At 39.7% G+C, this 22,300-nt stretch overlaps 1 protein-coding gene across 1 annotated transcript; it reads right to left on the bottom strand.

The window, feature by feature from the left end:
• Positions 1 to 13,354: 13,354 nt before the first annotated feature.
• LOC133770921 (N-acetyllactosaminide alpha-1,3-galactosyltransferase-like) lies at positions 13,355 to 21,665 on the bottom strand. Its single transcript, XM_062206712.1, has 3 exons — positions 21,661 to 21,665; positions 21,441 to 21,575; positions 13,355 to 14,045 (listed from the first exon to the last, which is right to left on the bottom strand). The coding sequence occupies exons 1-3, from the start codon at positions 21,663 to 21,665 to the stop codon at positions 13,355 to 13,357; spliced, it is 831 nt and encodes a 276-aa protein (XP_062062696.1).
• Positions 21,666 to 22,300: the final 635 nt, after the last annotated feature.

Here is a 22,300-nt window from a genome sequence, read left to right as displayed (position 1 = left end):
AAATAACCCAGTCAGGGGCCGGTGCTGTGGCACAGCAGGTTAACGCCCTGGCCTGAAGCGCCGGCATCCCATGTGGGAGCTGGTTCAAGACCTGGCTGCTCCATTTCCAATCCAGCTCTCCACTATGACCTGGGAAAGCAGTAGAAGATGGCCCAAGTCCTTGGGCCCCTGCACCTGCGTGGGAGACCCGGAAGAAGATTCTGGCTCCTGGCTTCAGATTGGCGTTGCTGCCAACTGGGGAGTGAACCATCGGATGGAAGACCTCTCTCTCTCTGCCTCTCCTCTCTCTGCGTAACTCTGACTTTCAAATAAATAAATAAGTCTTTAAAAAAATAACCCAGTCAGACAAAAGTAAAGAAAAAAGAATTTAGAGGAATAAAGGAAGCCTATACAACATATGGGATACTATTAAGAGAATAAATATCTGTATTATAGGGTTACCTGAAGAAGGAAAGAAGGAAAAAGGCATTGAAAAGCAAATGAATTGAAATAATAGTTGAAAACTTCCCAAGTCTTTTTTTTTTTATTTTTTTGACAGGCAGAGTGGACAGTGAGAAAGAGAGACAGAGAGAAAGGTCTTCCTTTGCCGTTGGTTCACCCTCCAATGGCTGCCGTGCTGATCCAAAGGCAGGAGCCAGGTGCTTATCCTGGTCTCCCATGGGGTGCAGGGCCCAAGCAGTTGGGCCATCCTCCACTGCACTCCCAGGCCATAGCAGAGAGCTGTCCTGGAAGAGGGGCAACCAGCACAGAATCCGGTGCCCTGAGCGGGACTAGAACCCGGTGTGCCGGTGCCGCTAGGTGGAGAATTAGCCTGTTGAGCCATGGTACCGGCGAAAACTTCCCAAATCTTAAAGCAAATAGGTGCATCCAGATAGAGGAAGCTCAAGGGACTTCAACCAGACTCAACCGAAAAATACTTTCTCTAAGGCATATTAGAGTCAAATCGTCAAAAAGACAAATAGAGAATTGTAAAGAGAGAAAAAAAGTCAAGTTCCATATAAAAGAAAACCCACTAGTCTGACAGCAGACTTCTCAGCAGAAGTTCTTGAAAGAAAAAGAGTTCCAGCTAAGAATATTATATCCAGTGAAGCTATCCTTTACAAGTGAAAGAGAGATAAAGTATTTCTCAAACAAGCGAAACTTAGAATTCAATGCAGTATGGAGACTCCTCTGAATTCAAAACAGTATGGAGATTCCTCAGAAAATTAAAAATAGATCTACCGAATGGCCCAGATATTCCACTCCTGGGAAAATATCCAAAGGAAATGAAATAAATATTTGAGAGAGTTACCTGTACTTCCATGTTTGTAGCAGCTAAATTCACAGAAGCTAAGATATGTAATCAACCTAGTGGTCCATCTGCTGATGATGGACACACACACACACACACACACGATGAAATATTACTCACCCATGAAAAAAATGAAATCCTGACATTTGCAACAAAATGGATGCAACTGGAAACATTATAAGTGAAATAAGCCAGATCCAAAAAGACAAATATTTCATGTTTTCACTTATTTGTGATAACTGAGTATAAAAATTATATGAATGTCATATCATTCATACAGTTATAGTGCTTCACTGAATTATACTACATAAATGACAATATACTCTTATTTCACGTGTTAAGACAAAGAAACTGGGTTAACAATGAGGATTCAGGATATCAGTAATGCTTTGTTCTGAATCTGAGTGTTGTTTATCAGTGTGATCAGATGACAGACAAACTCACTTATCTGTACACTTATGTGCATTTCTTGGTATGTATAATGTAATTCAATAATTAAAAAAAAAAGAAACCCTGAAGGGAGTCTTATATTAGAAGTAACCATATGGCTGGCGCCGTGGCTTAACAGGCTAATCCCGGTCGGGGCACCGGATTCTATCCTGGTTGCCCCTCTTCCAGGCCAGCTCTCTGCTATGGCCCAGGAAGGTAGTGGAGGATGGCCCAAGTCCTTGGGCCCTGCACCTGCATGGGAGACCAGGAGAAGCACCTGGCTCCTGGCTTCAGATCAGCACGATGTGCCGGCTGTAGTGGCCATTGGAGGGTGAACCAACGGCAAAAAGGAAGACCTTTCTCTCTGTCTCTCTTTCTCACTATCCACTCTGCCTGTCAAAAAAAAAAAAAAAAAGTAACCATCATGAAAATACATGGCAGTACAAAATTTACTAACAGAGCAGATACAGTCAGTAAGCAATCAATAAAATTATAGCAGTTAGTTCTTATCTATCAATATTAACATTGAATAGCAGTTGTAAATATATATGCACCTAACACAAGATACCAAGGTATAAAAAGCAAATATTATTAGTCCTAAAGGGAGAAACAGACTCCAATACAATAATAGTAAAGGACTTCAACACCCTGCTGTCATCATTGTAAAGATCATTCAGACAGAAAGTCAACAGAGATAGACCAGAACTGAACCATATTTATAGAACATTTTACTCAGCAGCTACAGAATGCACATTCTTCTCAGGAGCACATGGAATTTTTCTAGGATAGACTATGTATTACACCACAAATAAAGTCTCAGTATATTTTATTTTTTTAAAGATTTTTATTTATATATTTGACAGGTAGAGTTATAGACAGTGAGAGAGAGACAGAGACAGAGACAGAGAGAAAGGTCTTCCTTCCATTGGTTCACTCCCCAAATGGCTGCAACGGCCAAAGCTATGCAGATCCGAAGCCAGGAGCCAGAAATTTCCTCCCGGTCTCCCAAGTGGGTGCAGGGGCCCATGCACTTGGGCCATCCTCCACTGCCTTCCCAGGCCTCATCAGAGAGCTGGACTGGAAGAGGAGCAACCAGGACTAGAACCCGATGCCCATATGGGATGCCGGCACCACAGGCGGAGGATTAACCTAGTGCACCCCCATGCCGGCCCCTCAATATATTTTAAAAAATAGAAATCATATCATGTCTTTATAAAAGGGAGCTTCAGAAAATTCATGGAAAATTGAATTTTAAAGTAACTTCATATTTATGCAAAAAATGTGAAATCCAGGCATACATTTTTTTTCATAATACACATCTCCCATGAACTCTCTGAAGACCCCTCATATGTGTGAGTCTATGTCTGTCTTTATTTTGTTCTTATTTTGTCTTTATTTTGTTCCAATAATTTATTTGCCTATCCTCAAAACAACATGGTCTTGAATATTGTATCTTTAATTTTAAAGTTATGCCAAAAAAATTTACTTTAAAAAATGTAAAGTGAAAGACCTAGTAGCAAATGGACAAAGTCTATGAACTTAACATTTACAGATTATAATGGCTCTTAAACATGTGAAATATCAGTCATCAAAATACAATAAATGTAAATTAATACAATGATGATGAAAGTTAAATTGAAGCAGCTTCTGCAGAATACAGTTTAAGAATATTTACTTATGTTCTAAATGCGCATAACTTTTGACCAAGCAATTTTATTTCTAGGAAAATATCCTGCAATATAAATGCTAGGAACTTACCCTACAATATAGTTCAACATGTGCTCATAGAGCATGTTCAAACATTGCACATTCGCATTTCTTATAGTAGCAAAGACAGTAAACAACCAAAATGTCTTGCAATAGAAAGTTAATTAAATACATTAAGACATATTCATGTATAAAATACAGGTCACCAGTAGAAAAATCCTCCTCAATGTGGAGCCTGTGGATACAGAAGCCCAGCTTCTGTATGTATGAAAATATATTTGACATCATTAGTACTCAGGTAAATGCAAGCTGGAACCAGAGTAATATACCACTACACACGTGTTAGAATGGCTAAAGTTAAGAGAATTAACCATAACAAGGGTTGGTGAGAATGCAAAGAATTGGACCTCTCAAATGCTGTTGTGGGAGTGTCGAATGACATTTCTACTTTAGAAGAGTTTGGCAGTTTCTTAAGCATACAACTACCATACTATCTGGCAATTACATTTATAGGTGAAATTTACCCAAGATAAATGGAAACTTGTTCATTAAAAGACCTGTAAATGGGGACTGGCGTTGTGGTGTCCCAGGTAAAACCACCACCTGTGATGCCAGCACCCCTTATGGGTGCTGATTCAAGTTCCAGTTGCTCCACTTCCCATCCAGCTCCCTGTAAATGTGCTTGGGAATGCAGGGTGGATGGCCCAAGTGTTTGGGCCCCTGCACTTATGTAGGAGACCCAAATGAAACTCCTGGCTCCTGGCTTTGGCCTGGCCCAGCCCTGGTCGTTGTGGCTATTTGGTTAGTGAACTAGCGGATGGAAGATCTCTCTTTCTCTCTCTGTCTCTCCTTCCCTCTCTGTAACTCTGCCTTTCAAATAAATAAATCTTGTTTTAAAAAACCCATGTATAATTATTTATGATAGCTTGATTGATAATAGTAAAAAAGTAAGAATAGCTCAACTATTCATCAATAGGTGAATGAGTGAATGAACAAACTATCATACATGTGGTATGTGAAACATAATGGAATAGTACTGAGTCATAAAAAATAATGAAGTACTGGCACATACTACAACATAAATGAGCCTCAAAGGAATTATACTGTGGGAAGGGCATTGGCCTAATAGTTAAGACGTTGGATAGAATGCCCATGTCCCATATCAAAGTGCCTGGGTTTGTACCCACTTCAGCTTCTGACTCTAGCTTCCTGCTAATGCAGGTTCTTGGCAGTGATGGCTCAAGTAATTGGGTTCCTGCTACTCACATGGAAGACCTGGATTGGGTTCTCAGCTCCTGCGTTCAGCCTAGCCCAGTCCTAGGTATTGGAGAACTGGCGCATGGTAGTATTCATCTCTCTCTCTCTCTCTCTCTCTCTCTCTCTCTCTCTCTCAGCTGTTAAAATACAATTTTGATTTTGAAAAAGAAGCAAGGCAAAACAAGAGCACATATTGTGTAATTATTTGTATATATAATTCTTAAGAATATGAAATACTTAAACTACATAGTACACATTATTAATTTTTGGCTGCTCAGAATCTGAACACGCTTTATTTAAGGAGAATTCTAGGTATGAAAAGAAGCAGTGTCTTTCTGTCCAGTATGGAAACTGAAATAGGCAGAAATTTCCTCTTCCCACCATTAGCACCTAGAACATGGGCACATTACCTAAACTACATGGGACTCTGAACCAGTTTGTAGTTGTTTATAGTGGAATCAAGGAAAACTGTATGACATACGTTTCTAAAGGTATAGAAGGCAGGCCGGCGCTGTGGCTTAACAAGCTAATCCTCCCCCTTGCGGCGCCGGCACACCCGGTTCTAGTCCTGGTTGGGGCTCTGGATTCTATCCTGGTTGCCCCTCTTCCAGGCCAGCTCCCTGCTATGGCCTGGGAAGGCAGTGGAGGATGGCCCAAGTGCTTGGGCCCTGCACCCGCATGGGAGACCAGGAGAAGCACCTGGCTCCTGGCTTCGGATCAGCGCGGTGCGCCGGCCGTAGCGGCCATTGGAGGGTGAACCAACAGCAAAAAGGAAGACCTTTCTCTCTGTCTGTCTCTCTCTCTCACTATCCACTCTGCCTGTCAAAAAAATAAAAAAATAAAGGTATAAGAAGACCTTTCTCTCTGTCTCTCTCTCACTGTCCACTCTGCCTGTCAAATAAATAAATAAATAAATAAATAAATAAAATAAAAAAAATAAAGGTATAGAAGGCAGTAGTGAGAAACTGAATGTCAATGTCAACAGTGATGTGGTCAGAGCTGAGGTCCAAACAGATCGTTCCTAAGATAGGATCTTAACTGTGCATTCCCTCCCTTTGTTCCTTCCTGGACTTTTTTCCCTACAACTACTATGAGTCTCTTCCTACCCTTCTAAAGTAGATATTACTATTCACCACTACTCAGCGCTCCCTTCCTTCCGGGAAGTTGATAGGCTACACTTCTAAGCTTATCACACTTAGGGCCAAGTCTAAGTCTAGGCTGAGGCACTGAGGAGCCCCTGCACAATTCTCCAGTGTCTCTCTTCCCCTGACATGGTGACCAGCAACTTTCTCGATAAGGCAAACTTCATGATCCTGGGCTCCCAGATCACTTGCCTCCAATCCTCATTGGCTATGTAGAATGAGTGAGAAACTTTTCTTGTGTGTGCTAGGCCACTAATGTTGGGAATTAAATTCTCATGCCCAGTGTGCCATTTTTAAATTCTTTGTCTGTTGAGGTGAATCAGAATTGGTTGCAGTGCCTTTGACAGATTCAGGTTTGGGTTCCAAAGAGGGAGCTTTCAGCAGTGTGGACAGAAGGATTCTAGAATTTATTATCAGACTTTGGGTGCTACAGGCAATTTAAAGATCATATTAATATTCAAGGATAGGTATCTAGCAGCATGTAGAATGTAATAGTAAACAACCAACTGAATTATCTGTGGGCTCACATGAATGAGGTGTTCATTGAACCAAAAGGTTTAAGAATAGCTATGGTTACTGCTGTAAAAATGATGATAATTATGATGATGATAGCAAAGATGACAATAGTTATACTCATATAATATTTACTATGTACCAAACACTTTATTTTTTAAAAGTTTTATTTATTTATTTGAAAGTCAGAGTTACACAGAGAGAGGAGAGGCAGAGAGAGAGAGAGAGAGAGAGGTCTTCCATCCAATGGTTTACTCCCAAATTGGCTGCAATGGCAGGAGCTGCGCCGATCTGAAGGCAGGAACCAGGAGCTTCTTCTGGGTCTCCCACATGGGCGCAGGGGCCCAAGGACTTGGGCCATCTTCCACTGCTTTCCCAGGCCATAGCAGAGAGCTGGATCGAAAGTGGAGCAGCTGGAACTCAAACCAGCACCCACATGGGATGCCAGTGCTTCAGGACAAGGTGTTAACCCGCTGTGCCACAGTGCCGGCCCCCAACCAAACACTTTAATGAAATAAATAAGGAAATCAAAGATCAACAGTCAGATTAAATGGCTGAACCTAAAGCACTAGACAGCTTACAGGAAAAGCACAAAGCTGAAGTCAGGGTCTCCTTGATGGTTGTAGCTTCCATCACAACTGCATCCTTTATGGCTGCAGTAGGTTTCAGCTCTCATAGATGGTTCTGGCTTTTGGTTTTCCTGTGGCTCTGTAGCCCTAGGGTGACTGCAGTTTCTTGATTTTCTTCACCATTCTATTTAGCTCCTGAGCAGTTCTGTCATCTCACAACCAATTCTCACATTGAAACACCTCATTGGAAATATCCAGATTTTCCTGATTGGACCCTGACTGATCATTAGAGTAATCTGATATCAGATTTGCAGCATAACAAACCTCTCAAACCCAGGATGAGTTGAAGCAATAATGCTTTAGTTTTACCCATGAGTCTGTGGGTCCTTGTGTGATTCTGTTGATCTGGACCAGGGAGTTTCATGTCTTTACAATTATCTGGTAGGTTGGCTGGGGTCTTGCTGGTCCATATAACATACCTGAATATTGGGCAACGGTCAGTTCGGGGCAATGGAGAAGGCCTGGAATACAGAGAATCTAGGAATCCAGGAATAATTATGGCCATTTAAAATAATAGACTGATTTGAAAGGCAAAGTGACATACAGAATAAGGAAGAGATGGGGAGAGAAAGAGAGATCTTCCATTTGCGGGTTTACTTCCCATGTGTCTGTAACATTGATGTCTGTGTCAAACCAAAGTCAGAAGCCAGGAACTTCATCCTGGTCTCCTGCATGGGTGGCAGGGGTCCAAGTACTTGAGCCATCTTCCTAGGCACATTAGCAGGTAGCTGGATTGGAAGCAGAACAGCTAGTACTCAAACCAGCACTTTGATATGGGATGCTGGCATTGCAAGTGATAGTTTAATTCATTGTGCTACAATTCTGATTCCAATTCTGGACATTTATGCAAACTCTCTACCAAAGGCCCTGAGAAATAGACCTTCACAATAAGGTTCTGGAATTGGTTTGCTCACCTGTTTGAATTAGGCTACCATGAAACTCCTTACAAGTACAGTAGGATTACAAGGAATCTTTGGCATGTGACATAATTCTTTAAACTATCTTATCACCTGTGATTTCTAGGAAGAATGTATCAATTGAGGGAAAGATTTGGGGACACTAAATAGCTGCTATGCTCACTGCAGTTACAATGAGTACAAGATCTGTAGGATGGAATTGCTTCTTCTGAGAGTTCTTGAGAGCTTACATAAAATAAATACAGAAATTTAAATTCTCAGCTCAAGGCATGGACACAGAACCATAAGACTTTTGTGTTACTATTTGTGTGTATGTGTATTCATGTGTGTGTCCATAAGATATACATGACTGAGGACAAGGCCCAAAATATAATTGTATGATATACATAATTAGAATATGTGTTCAACATATAATTTCTTTTTTCCCCAGAGTACAAATTTCATAAGTACAACTTTAGGAATATAGTGATTCTTCCCACCATACTCGCCCTCTCACCCCTACCCCCACCCCCACCTCTCCTCCTCCTCCCTTCTCCCATTCCCAGTCCCATTCTCCATTAAGAAAACAAAAATACTGTTCCTTGACAGTCAAGACAAGGGCTGTTCAAGTCATTGCTTCTCAAAATGTCAATTTCACTCCTATGGATTTCCTTTTAGGTACTCTGTTAGTTATCACAGATCAGGGAGAACATATGGTATTTGTCCCTTTGGGACTGGCTTATTTCACTAAGTATGATCAACATACAGTTTCTAAAAGTCTATTGTGTTAAAATTAGAGACTCTTACATATGGGATGAAAACATTGAATGGATTCAGATGAGTCTTAGAACTTGAAATTTTAAATCACCTTGAGCTTCCCTTGTCAATGGAAATGTCTTTGTATGGAGACTAGTCTTTTCCTGTTTAATAATGCTCTGATGAGCCCATTCAGGACAGCTGGTTTATAAGGTGACACTTCTTATTGTAGACCTAATATCTAGCATCAAATACAGCATGGCTCAAAGAGAGAATTCAAGGTCTGCTCCACTAGGAGACAGCTTCTACATGAAAAGAATTTCAAGTTCTTGTTTATGAAACTAAGGAAACACAAGAGGGGGTGGATTATATGGATGTTAGACCAAGAGTGGAATAGAATTCAATTGAGCAGAAGTTATTGAAACAATTACACTTAACTAAAGTTCTAGATTTCTAATGTTTTCTGTCAGCTGTATCTAAGCATTTTCTTGTTTCTTAAACTAAAATTTGTATTCAGTGATAGCCTATAATTGATGATGTTTAGAAGTCATAATTTTCCTCACATGATATAGAAGAAATCCGAAGGGTGAGGGAGGCAGGAATGTTGGAGTGAATTTATTCTGTTCAGTCCATTCCCTTTCCATTTGTGGGAGGGTGGAGTTAGGAGACATTTTCCTTTGCCATCATTGAGAAACGAATCCATGTGGGGAGATACTGAAGTTGACTATTTGATTTCATAAGAATGATGAATTCTTTATTACTAGAGAAACTCTAGACCTGGAGAGCAGAAATGTGACTGGAGTTGCCACACTAAGAGTGGCCTCACTATGTTCCCACACCTAGGTTAGTTTACAGACACCTTAAGAGCCTTAATTGAAGGGGAGACTTTGTCACCTTCGAAGAGAACCTGGGGTTGTTTACTAGTATGACTGTGTCCTTGGGAGAAATGCAGAGTGGACACCAGCTCTGAGCTGACGACAGTTTCTGTGGGGTGGAAATGCCGTGTGGTCTACTGAACAGAAGGACAACATTTTGCACTAGTTCCTGAACTCACGGTTGGAATATTTATTCACAATTAATATCTAGTAGAGTGTTTACATCAGTCTCTGACACAAAAAGTAAAGGATAATGTGATCTTTGAGCAGAAAAAAGGCAAGAATCCCCAATGTCATGCTAATGCAAATGCCCACCAAGAGGTGAAAGAAAATCTCCACCAAAACGCAGGGACCTGATACACGGGTGACATTTCTGAGGAGCATGTGTGCACCATGAAGCATTGTACAGAATGTGTTACATTTCTTGTACAACGTTGTTTATTTGCCTTTTCTTTCTTTGTAACTTATTTGTAGAAGGTTTCCCCTGCTGTCAAAAAATAAACATATATAGTAATTAGGACTTCATTCCCCAGTGTTCTCTTACTGTCATTCTCCTGAAACTGTATTAGAAACTGAACAAGTAGCATGTTGCATGTGGCTTACTCTGGATATATCTAAGCCCCTCTGCATATCCAAGTTTATGTCCTGGCTGCGCCACTTCCAATCCAGCTCCTTGCTGATGGCCAGGGAACAGCAGCAGCAGTTGGCACAAGTGCTTGGGCTCCTGCCACCCACATGGGGGACCTAGATGAAGCTCTTGGCTCCTGGCTTCAGTCCTGGGGAGTGAACCAGGGGATAGAAGATCTCCCCCCACCCCCTCTGTGTGTGTGTGTGTGTGTCTTCCTGTCTCTGTAACTCTGACTTTCAAATAAATAAATCTATCTTAAAAAAGAAAGAACAATAACTAGTTGCTGCTATACAATAGAGCAATAGAGGCTATCTTTAGAGCTCAAGGTGATCACTGGGAGCCTATTAATACTACCTTATCCAATGGCCCTCATCAAAACTGTAAAAACTTGAAAGCAGTGGTAATCCAATAAAGAAAAAATCCATTAAAAACTCAGATCCTGGGGCCAGCTCTGTGGCATAGTGGGTAAAGCTGCCTCTTGCCACACTGGCATCCCTATGGGCCTGGCATCCCATCTGGGCACTGGTTTGCATCCTGGCTGCTCTACTTCCAATCCAGCTCCCTGATAATGAGCCTAGGAAGCAGTAGGATATGACCCAAGTGCTTGGGCTCCTGCACCCACATGGGAGACCCAGATGAAGTTACTGGCTCCTGGCCTTGGCCTGGCCCCGCCCTGGTGGTTGCAGCCATTTGGGGAATGAACCAGTGGATAGATCTCTCTCTCCTACTTCCCCCCTCTATTTCTGTCTCTCCCTCTCTCTGTAACTCTTTCAAATAAAAATAAATCTTTAGAATAAAATTTTAAAAAAGACTCAGATCCCATAGAGAAAATGTTCATGTTATTTTATCAGGCAAAGAACCCTATACAGCCAAGATTCTAGCAGAAAGTAAGGAATATGGAATTTGGTGATGGAAAAAAAAGAGTAAAAAAATATGAACTTGATCTTGTGACCAGTTGCATAAATGAGAACTGTAGCAGCCATGCATATTTAACTTATTTATTACAAATAGGTATTGTATATATTTTGTGTATACATATGTATCTTTATATGTTAACCAATTATGTGTTTTCCCTTTGCCCATTTTTTTAATGAGTAAGTTGTTCTTTTAATTTAGATCAGAGTTCAGCAAACCACAAAGAACTACAAACACTTCTAATAGAGAGAACCTCATATCATCTGGGGTTACTGGACTTGATGCGGAACACTCGGTTAGATGGTAGTTTGTATTCTTCCTTTTTGGGAAAAAAGGGATTGTTTACACACAAGTTAGTTGAATTCTAGGTGGAGATATGAAGTGATTTGTGGAGTTATATGTGGATGGAAGAGTCAGAATGGGTGCTTTGTGACAAAATGAATAGGCTGTAGTAGCCATCTACTGCTTTATTTTCAAATCTTTCATTCTCTTTATGCTCTGCTCAATGTGGCAGAAGCCTACATTACCCAGACTCCCTTACCCTTTGATTGTTGTATATCACCAAGTAGTGAAAAACACTGACAGAAGAGGGCAGTGTTGGGAAGGGGAGAGGAAAGGCTTGGATTTCCACCCTGCAAACCCCTCCCTACTCCTAGCTTGGTTGGCTTATCTAGCAGTGGCTGGGACTCTTGTTCTAGCTCACAAAGAAACAAAGATTCTAGTTCTTTCTGAACATCTTACATTTTCACCTCCAGCCCTTGGAGTACTATTACCTTCAATAAAAATAAATATGGGGGTCAGCATTGTGGTACAGTGTGTTAAGCCACTGCCTGCAATGCTGGCATCCCATATGGCTGTTCCACTTCTGATCCAGCTCTCTGCTCATACTCTTGGGAAAGCAGCAGCAGATGGCCCAAGCCCTGCACCCATGTGGGAGAAGGGATAGAGTTCCAGGCTCCTGGCTTCAGCCTGACCCAGCCCTGGCTGTTGTGATTATTTGGAGAGTGAACCAGCAGATGGAAGATATCTGTGTATGTGTCTCCCCCATCTCTGTAACTCTGTCTTTCAAACAGATAAATAAATATTTCTTTTTAAAAAATATCTATTTATTTGAAAGGCAGAGTTACAGAGAGGCAGAGGCAGAGAGAGAGAGAGAGAGAGAGAGAGAGAGTGCTCTTCCATCTACTGGTTCACTCCCCAGATGGCCACAATGGCCAGAGCTGTGCCAATATAAAGCCAGAAGACAGGAGCTTCTTCCAGGTCTCCTATGTGGGTACAGGGGCCCAAGGAATTGGGCCATCTTCCTCTGCTTTTCCAGGCCATAGCAAAGAGATGGATTGGAAGTGGAGCATCCAGGACTCGAACCGGTGCCCATATGGGATGCCGGCTCTACAGGTAGCAGCTTTACCATCTATGCCACAGCGCCATCCCCAATAAATATTCTTTTTAAAAAATGTATGAGTTGCCTCATTCTCCCTTTTATGCTGCTCAACTCTTTCATCATCTATAGGTCCAATTCCCTGTATTAAGTTTCCACTATTTGAATACCTAGAATAATAGCTTTTACTTTCCTAACTGGATCCTGACTACTGATAAAATGTGTGTACAGGTATTTGTGTGTAATATAAGTCAATTTGTACAAAACATGCAAATGTGTATATTCATATAATGCAAATATAAAGACACAGAAAAGGAATATGGAGTAATAGGTTTTCAAAGGGAGATTAAAAGAGCTTTAAATTTTCTTCTTAAGTTTTTATTTTCTTTTCATTGCTTTTTATAACAAAAAAAGTTTGTAGTTGTAAACCATATAGCTCTTTTTTAGTGAAACGAAGTTTTCCTAAATAGCTGTGTGCCCATCTGGTGACAGCCTTAATGTCCTCAAAGTTTTATATTCAGGGCACATTAGTATAGTTGCAGGAATCTTCCTTTCCCTGTACCTCCAGACAACTCCTTTTCCTAAGTAATATGAGAAATTCATAACTATTTTTATCATTTAAAATATTTCTGACTTCATCTTCTGGTGGCACAAGCTATTTTGTTCAGTATAATCTAACAAATAGTGATTCTTCAACACTGACAAAATATTAAATTATTATATCTCCAACTGATTTAGATAAACTCAGTCTGCAACTACTGCATGCCACATTATTTGATATAAAATGAATATGAGGAAAAATATGAGTATACTATGTTGGTAAACTTGCCATTTTATCAGCGATATCTTAATATTAAAGTTTGTCAAGTGCTAATTTTCTACTATATAGGCCAAAACAATGTTCTTAAATTCAGAAACATGAAGGAAGGGCTATAAAATTATGGTAGCTCTCTGGTAAGGTTATAATTCTTAAAATTCCAAGTGAGTTTGATAATTTTAATATTAGAATCCTTTTGAAGATTATCCCAGCAGTATTCTGGTGACAAGAGTTTAGTGGGTTTATGAAGAAAGAAATACTTGTTTAAGTGACTTTCATCATGCCACACTGCTTCAATGTTATTTTTCTTGTCCTTCATTATTCCCTTGGCACACTCCCTGACAATATCAAGAACCTGAATGGTAGTGCCCCCAAAAACAGCAGCATGGTAATAAAAATCTCCCTCACCCATAGGTATATAAGCCTTTGATAACTGATTTCTCTCATAAGGTAACTTATCGGGATTTGTCTGATACCAGTAAGTATGTAACTGAGCTACTGACTCTCCCAGAGTCTCCAGTCCGTATTTGTTTTTGAAGAATTGATCCACATCCATGCAGAAGAGGAAGTCAACTTCATATTGGATGTGATCAACAATGTGTTCACTGATGGTCTTCATGCGCATCATGCTGATATCTTGCCATCTCCTCTCTCGTTTAATTTCAAAAACTTTGTAGGTACGGAAGCGACCCAGATGTATCAAAGGCATCTTAGAGAAGTCATCTAACATGACATAAATTATGACTCTCTGGCCAACCATAAAAAACTTATCAGCAGAAGACAAAAATTCGGTCAAATAGAAATCAATATATCTGTAAAGTAAATAAGAAGTTATTAAGTTATATTTTAGTGGGACATATAATGTTTAAATTACATAGACTGTAGCTTATCCAGCAATGCTACTAAGCAATGAAATATTAGATATACTTTTTGAATTATATTTAAGTTGTACAGAAGAATATGAAATTATCTGCCTTTGCTCTCTTGGGTTCTACAGATCATAGAATATAATAAGAGTTCCTCACAAGAAGGAAAAAAACTTGATGAGATCAGTAAACTGAGCAAAGCTGAACCCAAAATGAAAGCCAGCATTAGCAGGGTTATCAGGACAATGGGAACTTGCTCTGTCTAGTGCTGTAGGATTTGAATGTTTGCTGGAGGTGTGTGTTGTCTGTGGCTTGCTTTGTAAGTAGTAAGATCTGCGTATGAAATCAGAGGTGACATAATACTTCACCATTTGCATTGCTTTTCATATTTTACCTTGTGGCCCTTACTATGGTGCTAGAATAGTTAGGCTGAAAAACAAAACTTTCTCATTTCTAGTCTCTCAAGCTAATTAAAGATTTTTAGAGTAACAAATGGCCTCAGGAAAATTCAAGAGAAAAGATAATAACACGTGGCTCAGCTTCAAATTATGCTTATATATTCCTTAAATATAAGTTCTGAATGCTTATCTAAATTTAAGATACATAGCAGATTGGAGGTCAGACAAAAACTTTCTAGTTCATAACATCTAAAATTATTAGGTAAATTATGAAAAATATCACTTAAAATATTCTGAACTGGAGGCTAGCAATTCGAATCCAAAGAAGTCCAATTTGCTTTTGAATCATGTTTCAGAAACCTTTGCCTCATTAAGATAATGAAAACATTCTCCTCATCTTAAAAATTATTATTGCTTTAATTACACATATTTATGGGGTACAGTGTGATAAGTCAACATATATATTCCATGTGTGAAGATCAAATCAGGTTAGTTAGTATTTCCATCTATTGAAAAATTAAACCAAAATACTTTTACTAATAACAATCATACACATAGGGTACAGTGTGACGAGTCAATGAACTTATACACTGTATGCTGATCAAAATTGGGGCATTAACGTTTTCCTCTTTGTCATTGCTTTATAGGTGGAAACTTTGAGTTCTCTCTTTTGTTTGCTCAGAGAATAGATAATAAATAGGTTATTGTGAGCTACAATCAATCTGCTGTGCTGTGTAACATTAGGAACATATTCCTTCCAACTATGATTGGGTACCCATCATCCAACCCCCCTTAGCCCCTTTCATTTCCAGTCTTTCTCAGCCTCTACTAATCAATATTTTATGTTCAGGTCAATGTTTTAAAGAAAAGTTAATTCTTTTCAATTTTGAAAAATCATTTTACTTTGGGATGATAGTGGCTTTACAGAAAAGTTGCAAATATATGATATAGAGTGCCCATATACACTTTAATCAGTTTTCCCTAATGGTCATGTCTTATGCAACCATTGGAAATTTGTCAAAACTAGGAAATTATTAGCAGTGAAATATTATTAACTAAACCACAGTTTTTATTTTACTGGTTATTTATTTTATCATCCCTCCCCCAACACACTATGGCCTTTTTAGTTTCCCTGATCCAATCCAATACATACATTCCCTGTAGTTGCTGTGTCTTCTTGGTCACCTCCAATCCATGTCAATTTCTCTCCTTGTTATACATGATCTTGACAATTTTGAAGAGTCCTGACCAAGTATTCTGTAGACTACCCCTTCAATTTTATTTTTTTCAAAGGTTTGTCAATTTTGCTATCTTTTTCAAAAATCAATTTTTGGTTTTGTTGTTTTAATTTTTTTTCATTTATTAAACTTTTATTTAATGAATATAAATTTCCAAAGTACAGCTTATGGGTTACAATGACTTCCCCCCTCCCATAACTTCCCTCCCGCCCGCAACCCTCCCCTTTCCCGCTCCCTCTCCCCTTCCATTCACATCAAGATTCATTTTCAATTCTCTTTATATACAGAAGATCAGTTTAGTATATATTAAGTAAAGATTTCAACAGTTTGCCCCCACATAGCAACACAAAGTGAAAAAACTACCGTTGGAGTACTAGTTATAGCATTAAATAACAGTGTACAGCACATTAAAGACAGAGATCCTACATGATATTTTTTTAAAAATTAATTAATTTTCTATGCCATTTCCAATTTAACACCAGGTTGTTTTTTTTCATTTCCAATTATCTTTATATACAGAAGATCAATTCAGTATATAATTAGTAAAGACCTCATCAGTTTGTACCCACACAGAAACACAAAGTATAAAAATACTGTTTCAGTACTAGTTATAGCATCACTTCACATTAAACAACACATTAAGGACAGATCCCACATGGGGTGTAAGTACACAGTAACTCCTGTTGCTGACTTAACAATTTGACACTCCTCTTCATGGCATCAGTAATCTCCCTAGGCTCTAGTCATGAGTTGCCAGGGCTATGGAAGCCTTTAGAGTTCACTGACTTCGATCTTATTCCAATAGGGTCATAGTCAAAGTGGAAGTTCTCTCCTCCCTTCGGAGAAAGGTACCTCCTTCTTTGATGGCCCTGTTCTTTCCACTGGGATCTCACTCCCAGAGATCTTTCATTTAGGTCTTTTTTTTTTTTTCCATGGTATCTTGGCTTTCCATGCCTACAATACTCTCATGGGCTCTTCAGCCAGATCCGAATGCCTTAAGGGCTGATTCTGAGGCCAGAGTGTTGTTTAGGACATCTGCCATTCTATGAGTCTGCTGTGTATCCCGCTTCCCATGTTGGATCCTTCTCTCCCTTTTTGATTCTATCAGTTAGTATTAGCAGACACTTGTCTTGTTTGTGTGATCCCTTTGACTCTTAGACCTATCAGAGCCATCAATTGTGAGCTGAAATTGATCACTTGGACTAGTGAGATGGCATTGGTACATGCCACCTTGATGGGATTGTGTTGGAATCCCCTGGCACATTTCTAACTCCACCATTTGCAGCAAGTCCGATTGAGCATGTCCCAAATTGTACATCTCCTCCCTCTCTTTTTCCACTCTTAAATTTAACAGGGATCACTTTTTAGTTAAAATTTAAACACCTAAGAATAATTGTGTGTTAATTACAGAGTTCAACCACTAGTACTAGAACAACAACAACAACAACAAATACTAAAAAGGATAAAGTATTACATTGTACATCTAGAGTCAGGACAAGAGCTAATCAGGTCATTGTTTCTTATAGTGTCCATTTCACTTCAACAGGTTTCCCCTTTGGTGCTCAGTTGTCGCCGATCAGGGAAGACAAATGATATTTGTCTCTTTGGGACTGGCTTAATTCACTCAGCATGATGTTTTCCAGATTGCTCCATCTTGTTGCAAATGACCGGGTTTCATTGTTTCTTACTGCTGTATAGTATTCTATAGAGTACATGTCCCATAATTTCTTTATCCAGTTTACTGTTGATGGGCATTTGGGTTGATTCCAGGTCTTAACTATTGTGAATTGAGCTGCAATAAACATTAATGTGCAGATGGCTTTTTTTATTTGCCAAATTAATTTCCTTTGGGTAAATTCCAAGGAGTGGGATGGCTGGGTTGTATGGTAGGGTTATGTTCAGGTTTCTGAGGAATCTCCAGACTGACTTCCATAGTGGCTTAACCAGTTTGCATTCCCACCAACAGTGGGTTAGTGTCCCTTTTTCCCCACATCCTCTCCAGCATCTGCTGTTGGTAGATTTCTGAATGTGAACCATTCTCACCGGGGTGAGATGGAACCTCATTGTGGTTTTGATTTGCATTTCTCTGATTGCTAGTGATCTTGAACATTTTTTCATGTGTCTGTTGGCCATTTGGATTTCCTCTTTGGAAAAAATGTCTATTGAGGTCCTTGGCCCATCTCTTAAGTGGGTTGTTTGTTTTGTTGTTGTGGATTTTCTTGATTTCTTTGTAGATTCTGGTTATCAACCCTTTATCTGTAGTATAGTTTGCAAATATTTTTTCCCATTCTGTTGGTTGCCTCTTCACTTTCCTGACTGTTTCTTTTGAAGTACAGAAACTTCTCAATTTGATGCAATCCCAAATGTTAATTTTGGTTTTGACTGCCTGTGCTGCTGGAGTATTTTCCAAGAAGTCTTTGCCTGTGCCTATGTCTTGCAGGGTTTCTCCAATGCTCTCTAATAATTTGATTGTTTCAGGTCATAGATTTAAGTCTTTAATCCATGTTGAGTGAATTTTTGTGTAAGGTGATAGTTTTAATTTTTAAATTCTCTATCTCCACTCTAATAATAAGTGCTTCCTTTTTTTTACTTGCTTTGGGTTTAATTTACTGTTATTTATCCAATTCTTCAGGAGTTTAGGTTACTAATATGAGACCTTTTTTTCTTTCTAATGTAGGCATTTTGAGGCTAGACATTTCTTTTATAACACTGCTTTTGCTACATTGCACAAGTTTTTATAAGTTGTGTTTTTTGTTCATTTATCACAAAAGTATTTTCTAATTTTTCTTGTGATTTCTTCTTTGATCCATTGGTTGTTTAAGAATGTGCTGTTGAAGCAGACTCATAGAATGGCAAACGCCCAAAACAGCACTCCTGCCTCAGAATCAACCCTTGGGACATTCGGATCTGGCTAAAAGGTCCATGAGAGTCTCACAGGCATGGAAAGCCATGACACGGTGGCAAAAAAACAATCTAAATGAAAGATCCTGGTGAACAAGACCCCAGCAGAAGGAACAGGCCATCAAGGAGGGAGGCACCTTTCTCTGAAGGGAGGAAGGAACCTCCACTGTGATACGGCCTTGACTAAACAAGTTCAGAGTCGGTGAACTCAAGGGGCTTCCATAGCCTAGACAGCTCATAGCAAGAGTCTCGGGTGATTGCTGACGTCATAAATAAGAGTGCCAATTGTTAAATCAACAACGGGAGTCACTGGGTACATGCTCCCCACATAAGATCTCTGTCCTTAATGTGTTTTACTATGAAACTTAAAAACACTACTAGTCGAACAATACCCTATACCTTGTGCGGTTGTGTGAATGCAGCCTGTTGAAATCCTTGCTTAGTATATACTAAGTTGATCTTCAGTATATGAAGGTAATTGAAAATGAAACTCGATGAAGGGCAGGATGGGAGAGGGAGTGGGAGAGGGGAAGGCCACGGGAGGGAGGGAGGTTGGGGGGGGGAAGCCACAACAATACAAAAGTTGCACTTTGTAAATTCACATTTATTAAATAAAAAAAATAACTATATAACAAAAAAAAAAAGAATGTGCTGTTGAATTTCCACATACAAAGGTACTTCAGAAAGTTTATGGAAAATGGATTTAAAGATAAGTTTATTTTGGTACAAAAATTTTTGAAATTCTTGCAAAGTTTTTCCATAATATACATTTTCCATGAATTTTTTGAAAATTCCTTATATTTTTGAATTTTTCAGATTTACTTCTACAGTTGATTTGAAATTTTCTTTCTAGTGTAGGAATACAGGAAATTTGGCATTTCCATATTAAAAATGTTATTGTGACTTTTGTGGTCTAACTTTGATCTACACCAGATAATATTCCATGTACACTTGAAAAGAATGTGTATTTATTGAGTTGACTGTTGTGTATATTTGTATACAACATAATACAAATAATAGAAAGGAGACTGTGTGAAGGAGAAAAGAGAGTGGCACTGCTAAAACATGATATAATTGAAAAATCAGCTGTTCTTGATCAAAGATAAGTGCTCTAAATAGATTTGTCTCTCCTCAGCACCACCACCAATGTGGGATGGGCTACCTAGCCAACATGGATATGCTTATGATCTAGTTATACCCCTACATCTCAGTACTCTAGACAATGGATTGTCAGCTGAGTTTGCGGAGAACCTTTTTGAGCATTCATTGCGCACTCTGAGGGTTGTAGATTTACATACCCAATTTGATGTCTTCCCCATATTTATAGGATCAGATTTTACACTTGGCAAATAATCTTCAAAATTAAATATCTGGAGTATTTCCTCGTGTCCTTGAACTTAAAGTTTTCTTATTTTTTTTTATCAGTATTTGTTTTCAGAAGACAGGAGATCAATACAATGGCTATATATCCATTCTTTTTTTTTTTTTTTGACAGGCAGAGTTAGACAGTGAGAGAGAGAGAGAGAGAGACAGAAGGAAAGGTCTTTCTTCCGTTGGTTCACCCTCCAAATGGCCACTACGGCCAGTGCGCTGTGGTCGGCGCACTGTGCCGATCCGAAGCCAGAAGCCAGGTGCTTTCTCCTGGTCTCCCACGCGGGTAAAAGGCCATCCTCCACTGCCTTCCCGGGCCACAGCAGAGAGCTGGACTGGAAGAGGGGCAACCGGGACAGAATCCGGCGCCCCAACTGAGACTAGAACTCGGGGTGCCGGCGCTGCAGGCAAAGGATTAGCCAAGTGAGCTGAGGCGCTGGCCATATCCATTCATTTTTAAATGGAAATATTTCATCATAATTTTTTAGGAGTCCACCTTAATGGTTTTATTTTCTATTTGACTAGGTATTAGCTTTTGTTTTAAAATTACTGAAAGATTTTATGTATTCTTGTCATTTTTTTGCATTTTATTGATAGAAAATATAGCGTGTGAAAATTATACTACAGATAATAGCAGTTACCTTGTTGTTGTACATTGAACCACTGTTCCTGTGAGAAGCCACTAAACACCATTTAAGTTTATCTGAAAGTAGTTTGTGACTTGGGGAACCACTAAAGGGGGCAAGTTATTGAGTTGCTCTCTGGTAAGGATAATGGAGAATGGCTATATAACAGAGGCACAAACTTGTTTAGAAACGGAGGATAGTAAAATGATTGGCAATAAACCCAGGCAATTAAGTTAAATTGGAAGAGGGTTGTAAAATAGATAATATAGGCCGGCGCCATGGCTCAGTAGGCTAATCCTCCGCCTTGCGGCGCCGGCACACCGGGTTCTAGTCCCGGTCGGGGCGCCAGATTCTGTCCCTGTTGCCCCTCTTCCAGGCCAGCTCTCTGCTGTGGCCAGGGAGTGCAGTGGAGGATGACCCAAGTGCTTGGGCCCTGCACCCCATGGGAGACCAGGAGAAGCATCTGGCTCCTGCCATCGGATCAGCGTGGTGCGCCGGCCGCAGCGCGCCAGCCGCGGCGGCCATTGGAGGGTGAACCAAAGGCAAAGGAAGACCTTTCTCTCTGTCTCTCTCTCTCTCTCACTGTCCACTCTGCCTGTCAAAAAAAAAAAAAGATAATATAAAAGAAACTGAAGGATTGGGGTATTTTTTGAATGGACCAAGTGGGTGATGATATTTAGAATTATGGCAGGAATTGGCATTGAGAGAATAATTCTAAGTGAAATTATGAGATGCTTCAGCAGATTAACTTCCATTTTCTACAACAAAAAAAGCTTAAAGTAAAGGACATTTGACATCATTACCTACCTTCCCACAGCAAACACTGTCAACCCCACGGTAATTTTATGCTCTGCATAATAATTTTCCAAGGCCGACTCATTGTAAGTGTTGTGCCACACAATTGGAGCTGACCATGTAGTAGTACTCAGGTTCACGTATGTACTGAAATAAAGGCATACATTTTTAAACAAAATGTTATAAAGCAGCAGGAGTTATTACTAATGCATAAAGTCTGATGTCTGATTACGGCATTTTCCTACACTTAAGCCAAATCCTTGATGGCTATGTTAAATTGAAGAGGCAATATATCAGAAATGGAAAGATTATTGCAAAAGGATACTTACAGATTAGTTACATTATGATTCCAGTAGATTTGAGGACACTAAGTTAAATTATCCCAAAATCTGAAGTAGTAATTTCTCTTATACCTAGTCAAAATATCTTGTTCTTGCTTTATTTTGACAATTATCTTTTTGAAAGATTTATTTATTTATTTGAAAGTCAGAGCTACACAGAGAGAGGAGAGGCAGAGAGAGAGAGATGTTTTCCATTCGATGGTTCACTTCCCAATTGGCTGCAACGGCCGGAGCTGTGCCAATCTGAAGCCAGGAGCCAGGAGCTTCCTCCAGGTCTTCCACATGGGTGCATGGGCCCAAGGACTTGGGCCATCTTCTGCTGCTTTCCCAGGCCACAGTAGAGAGCTGGATTGGAAGTGGAGCAGCCAGGAAGTGAACCGGCGCCCATATGGGATGCTGGAGCTTCAGGCCAGGGCTTTAACCCACTGCGCCACAGCGTCGGCCCTGCCGACAATTATTTTGAAACACCATATTTTAAGAAACAGACTTCTCAGTTTTCATGATCTGAAATGATGCCAGTGATAGTTTTGC

The sequence above is a fragment of the Lepus europaeus genome, chromosome 12, assembly GCF_033115175.1.
Source record: "Lepus europaeus isolate LE1 chromosome 12, mLepTim1.pri, whole genome shotgun sequence".
In the NCBI taxonomy this organism is placed as follows: Eukaryota; Metazoa; Chordata; class Mammalia; order Lagomorpha; family Leporidae; genus Lepus; species Lepus europaeus.
The sequence above is the reverse complement of the archived record's forward strand: the minus strand, read 5'-3'. Positions and strand labels throughout refer to the sequence as shown.

Coding starts and splice junctions, on each gene's coding strand:
- LOC133770921 (XM_062206712.1), bottom strand. Junction 14,046..21,440: donor ACAGTGTTTGCTGTGGGAAG/GTAGGTAATGAT, acceptor TTTACTTTACAG/ATATATTGATTTCTATTTGA.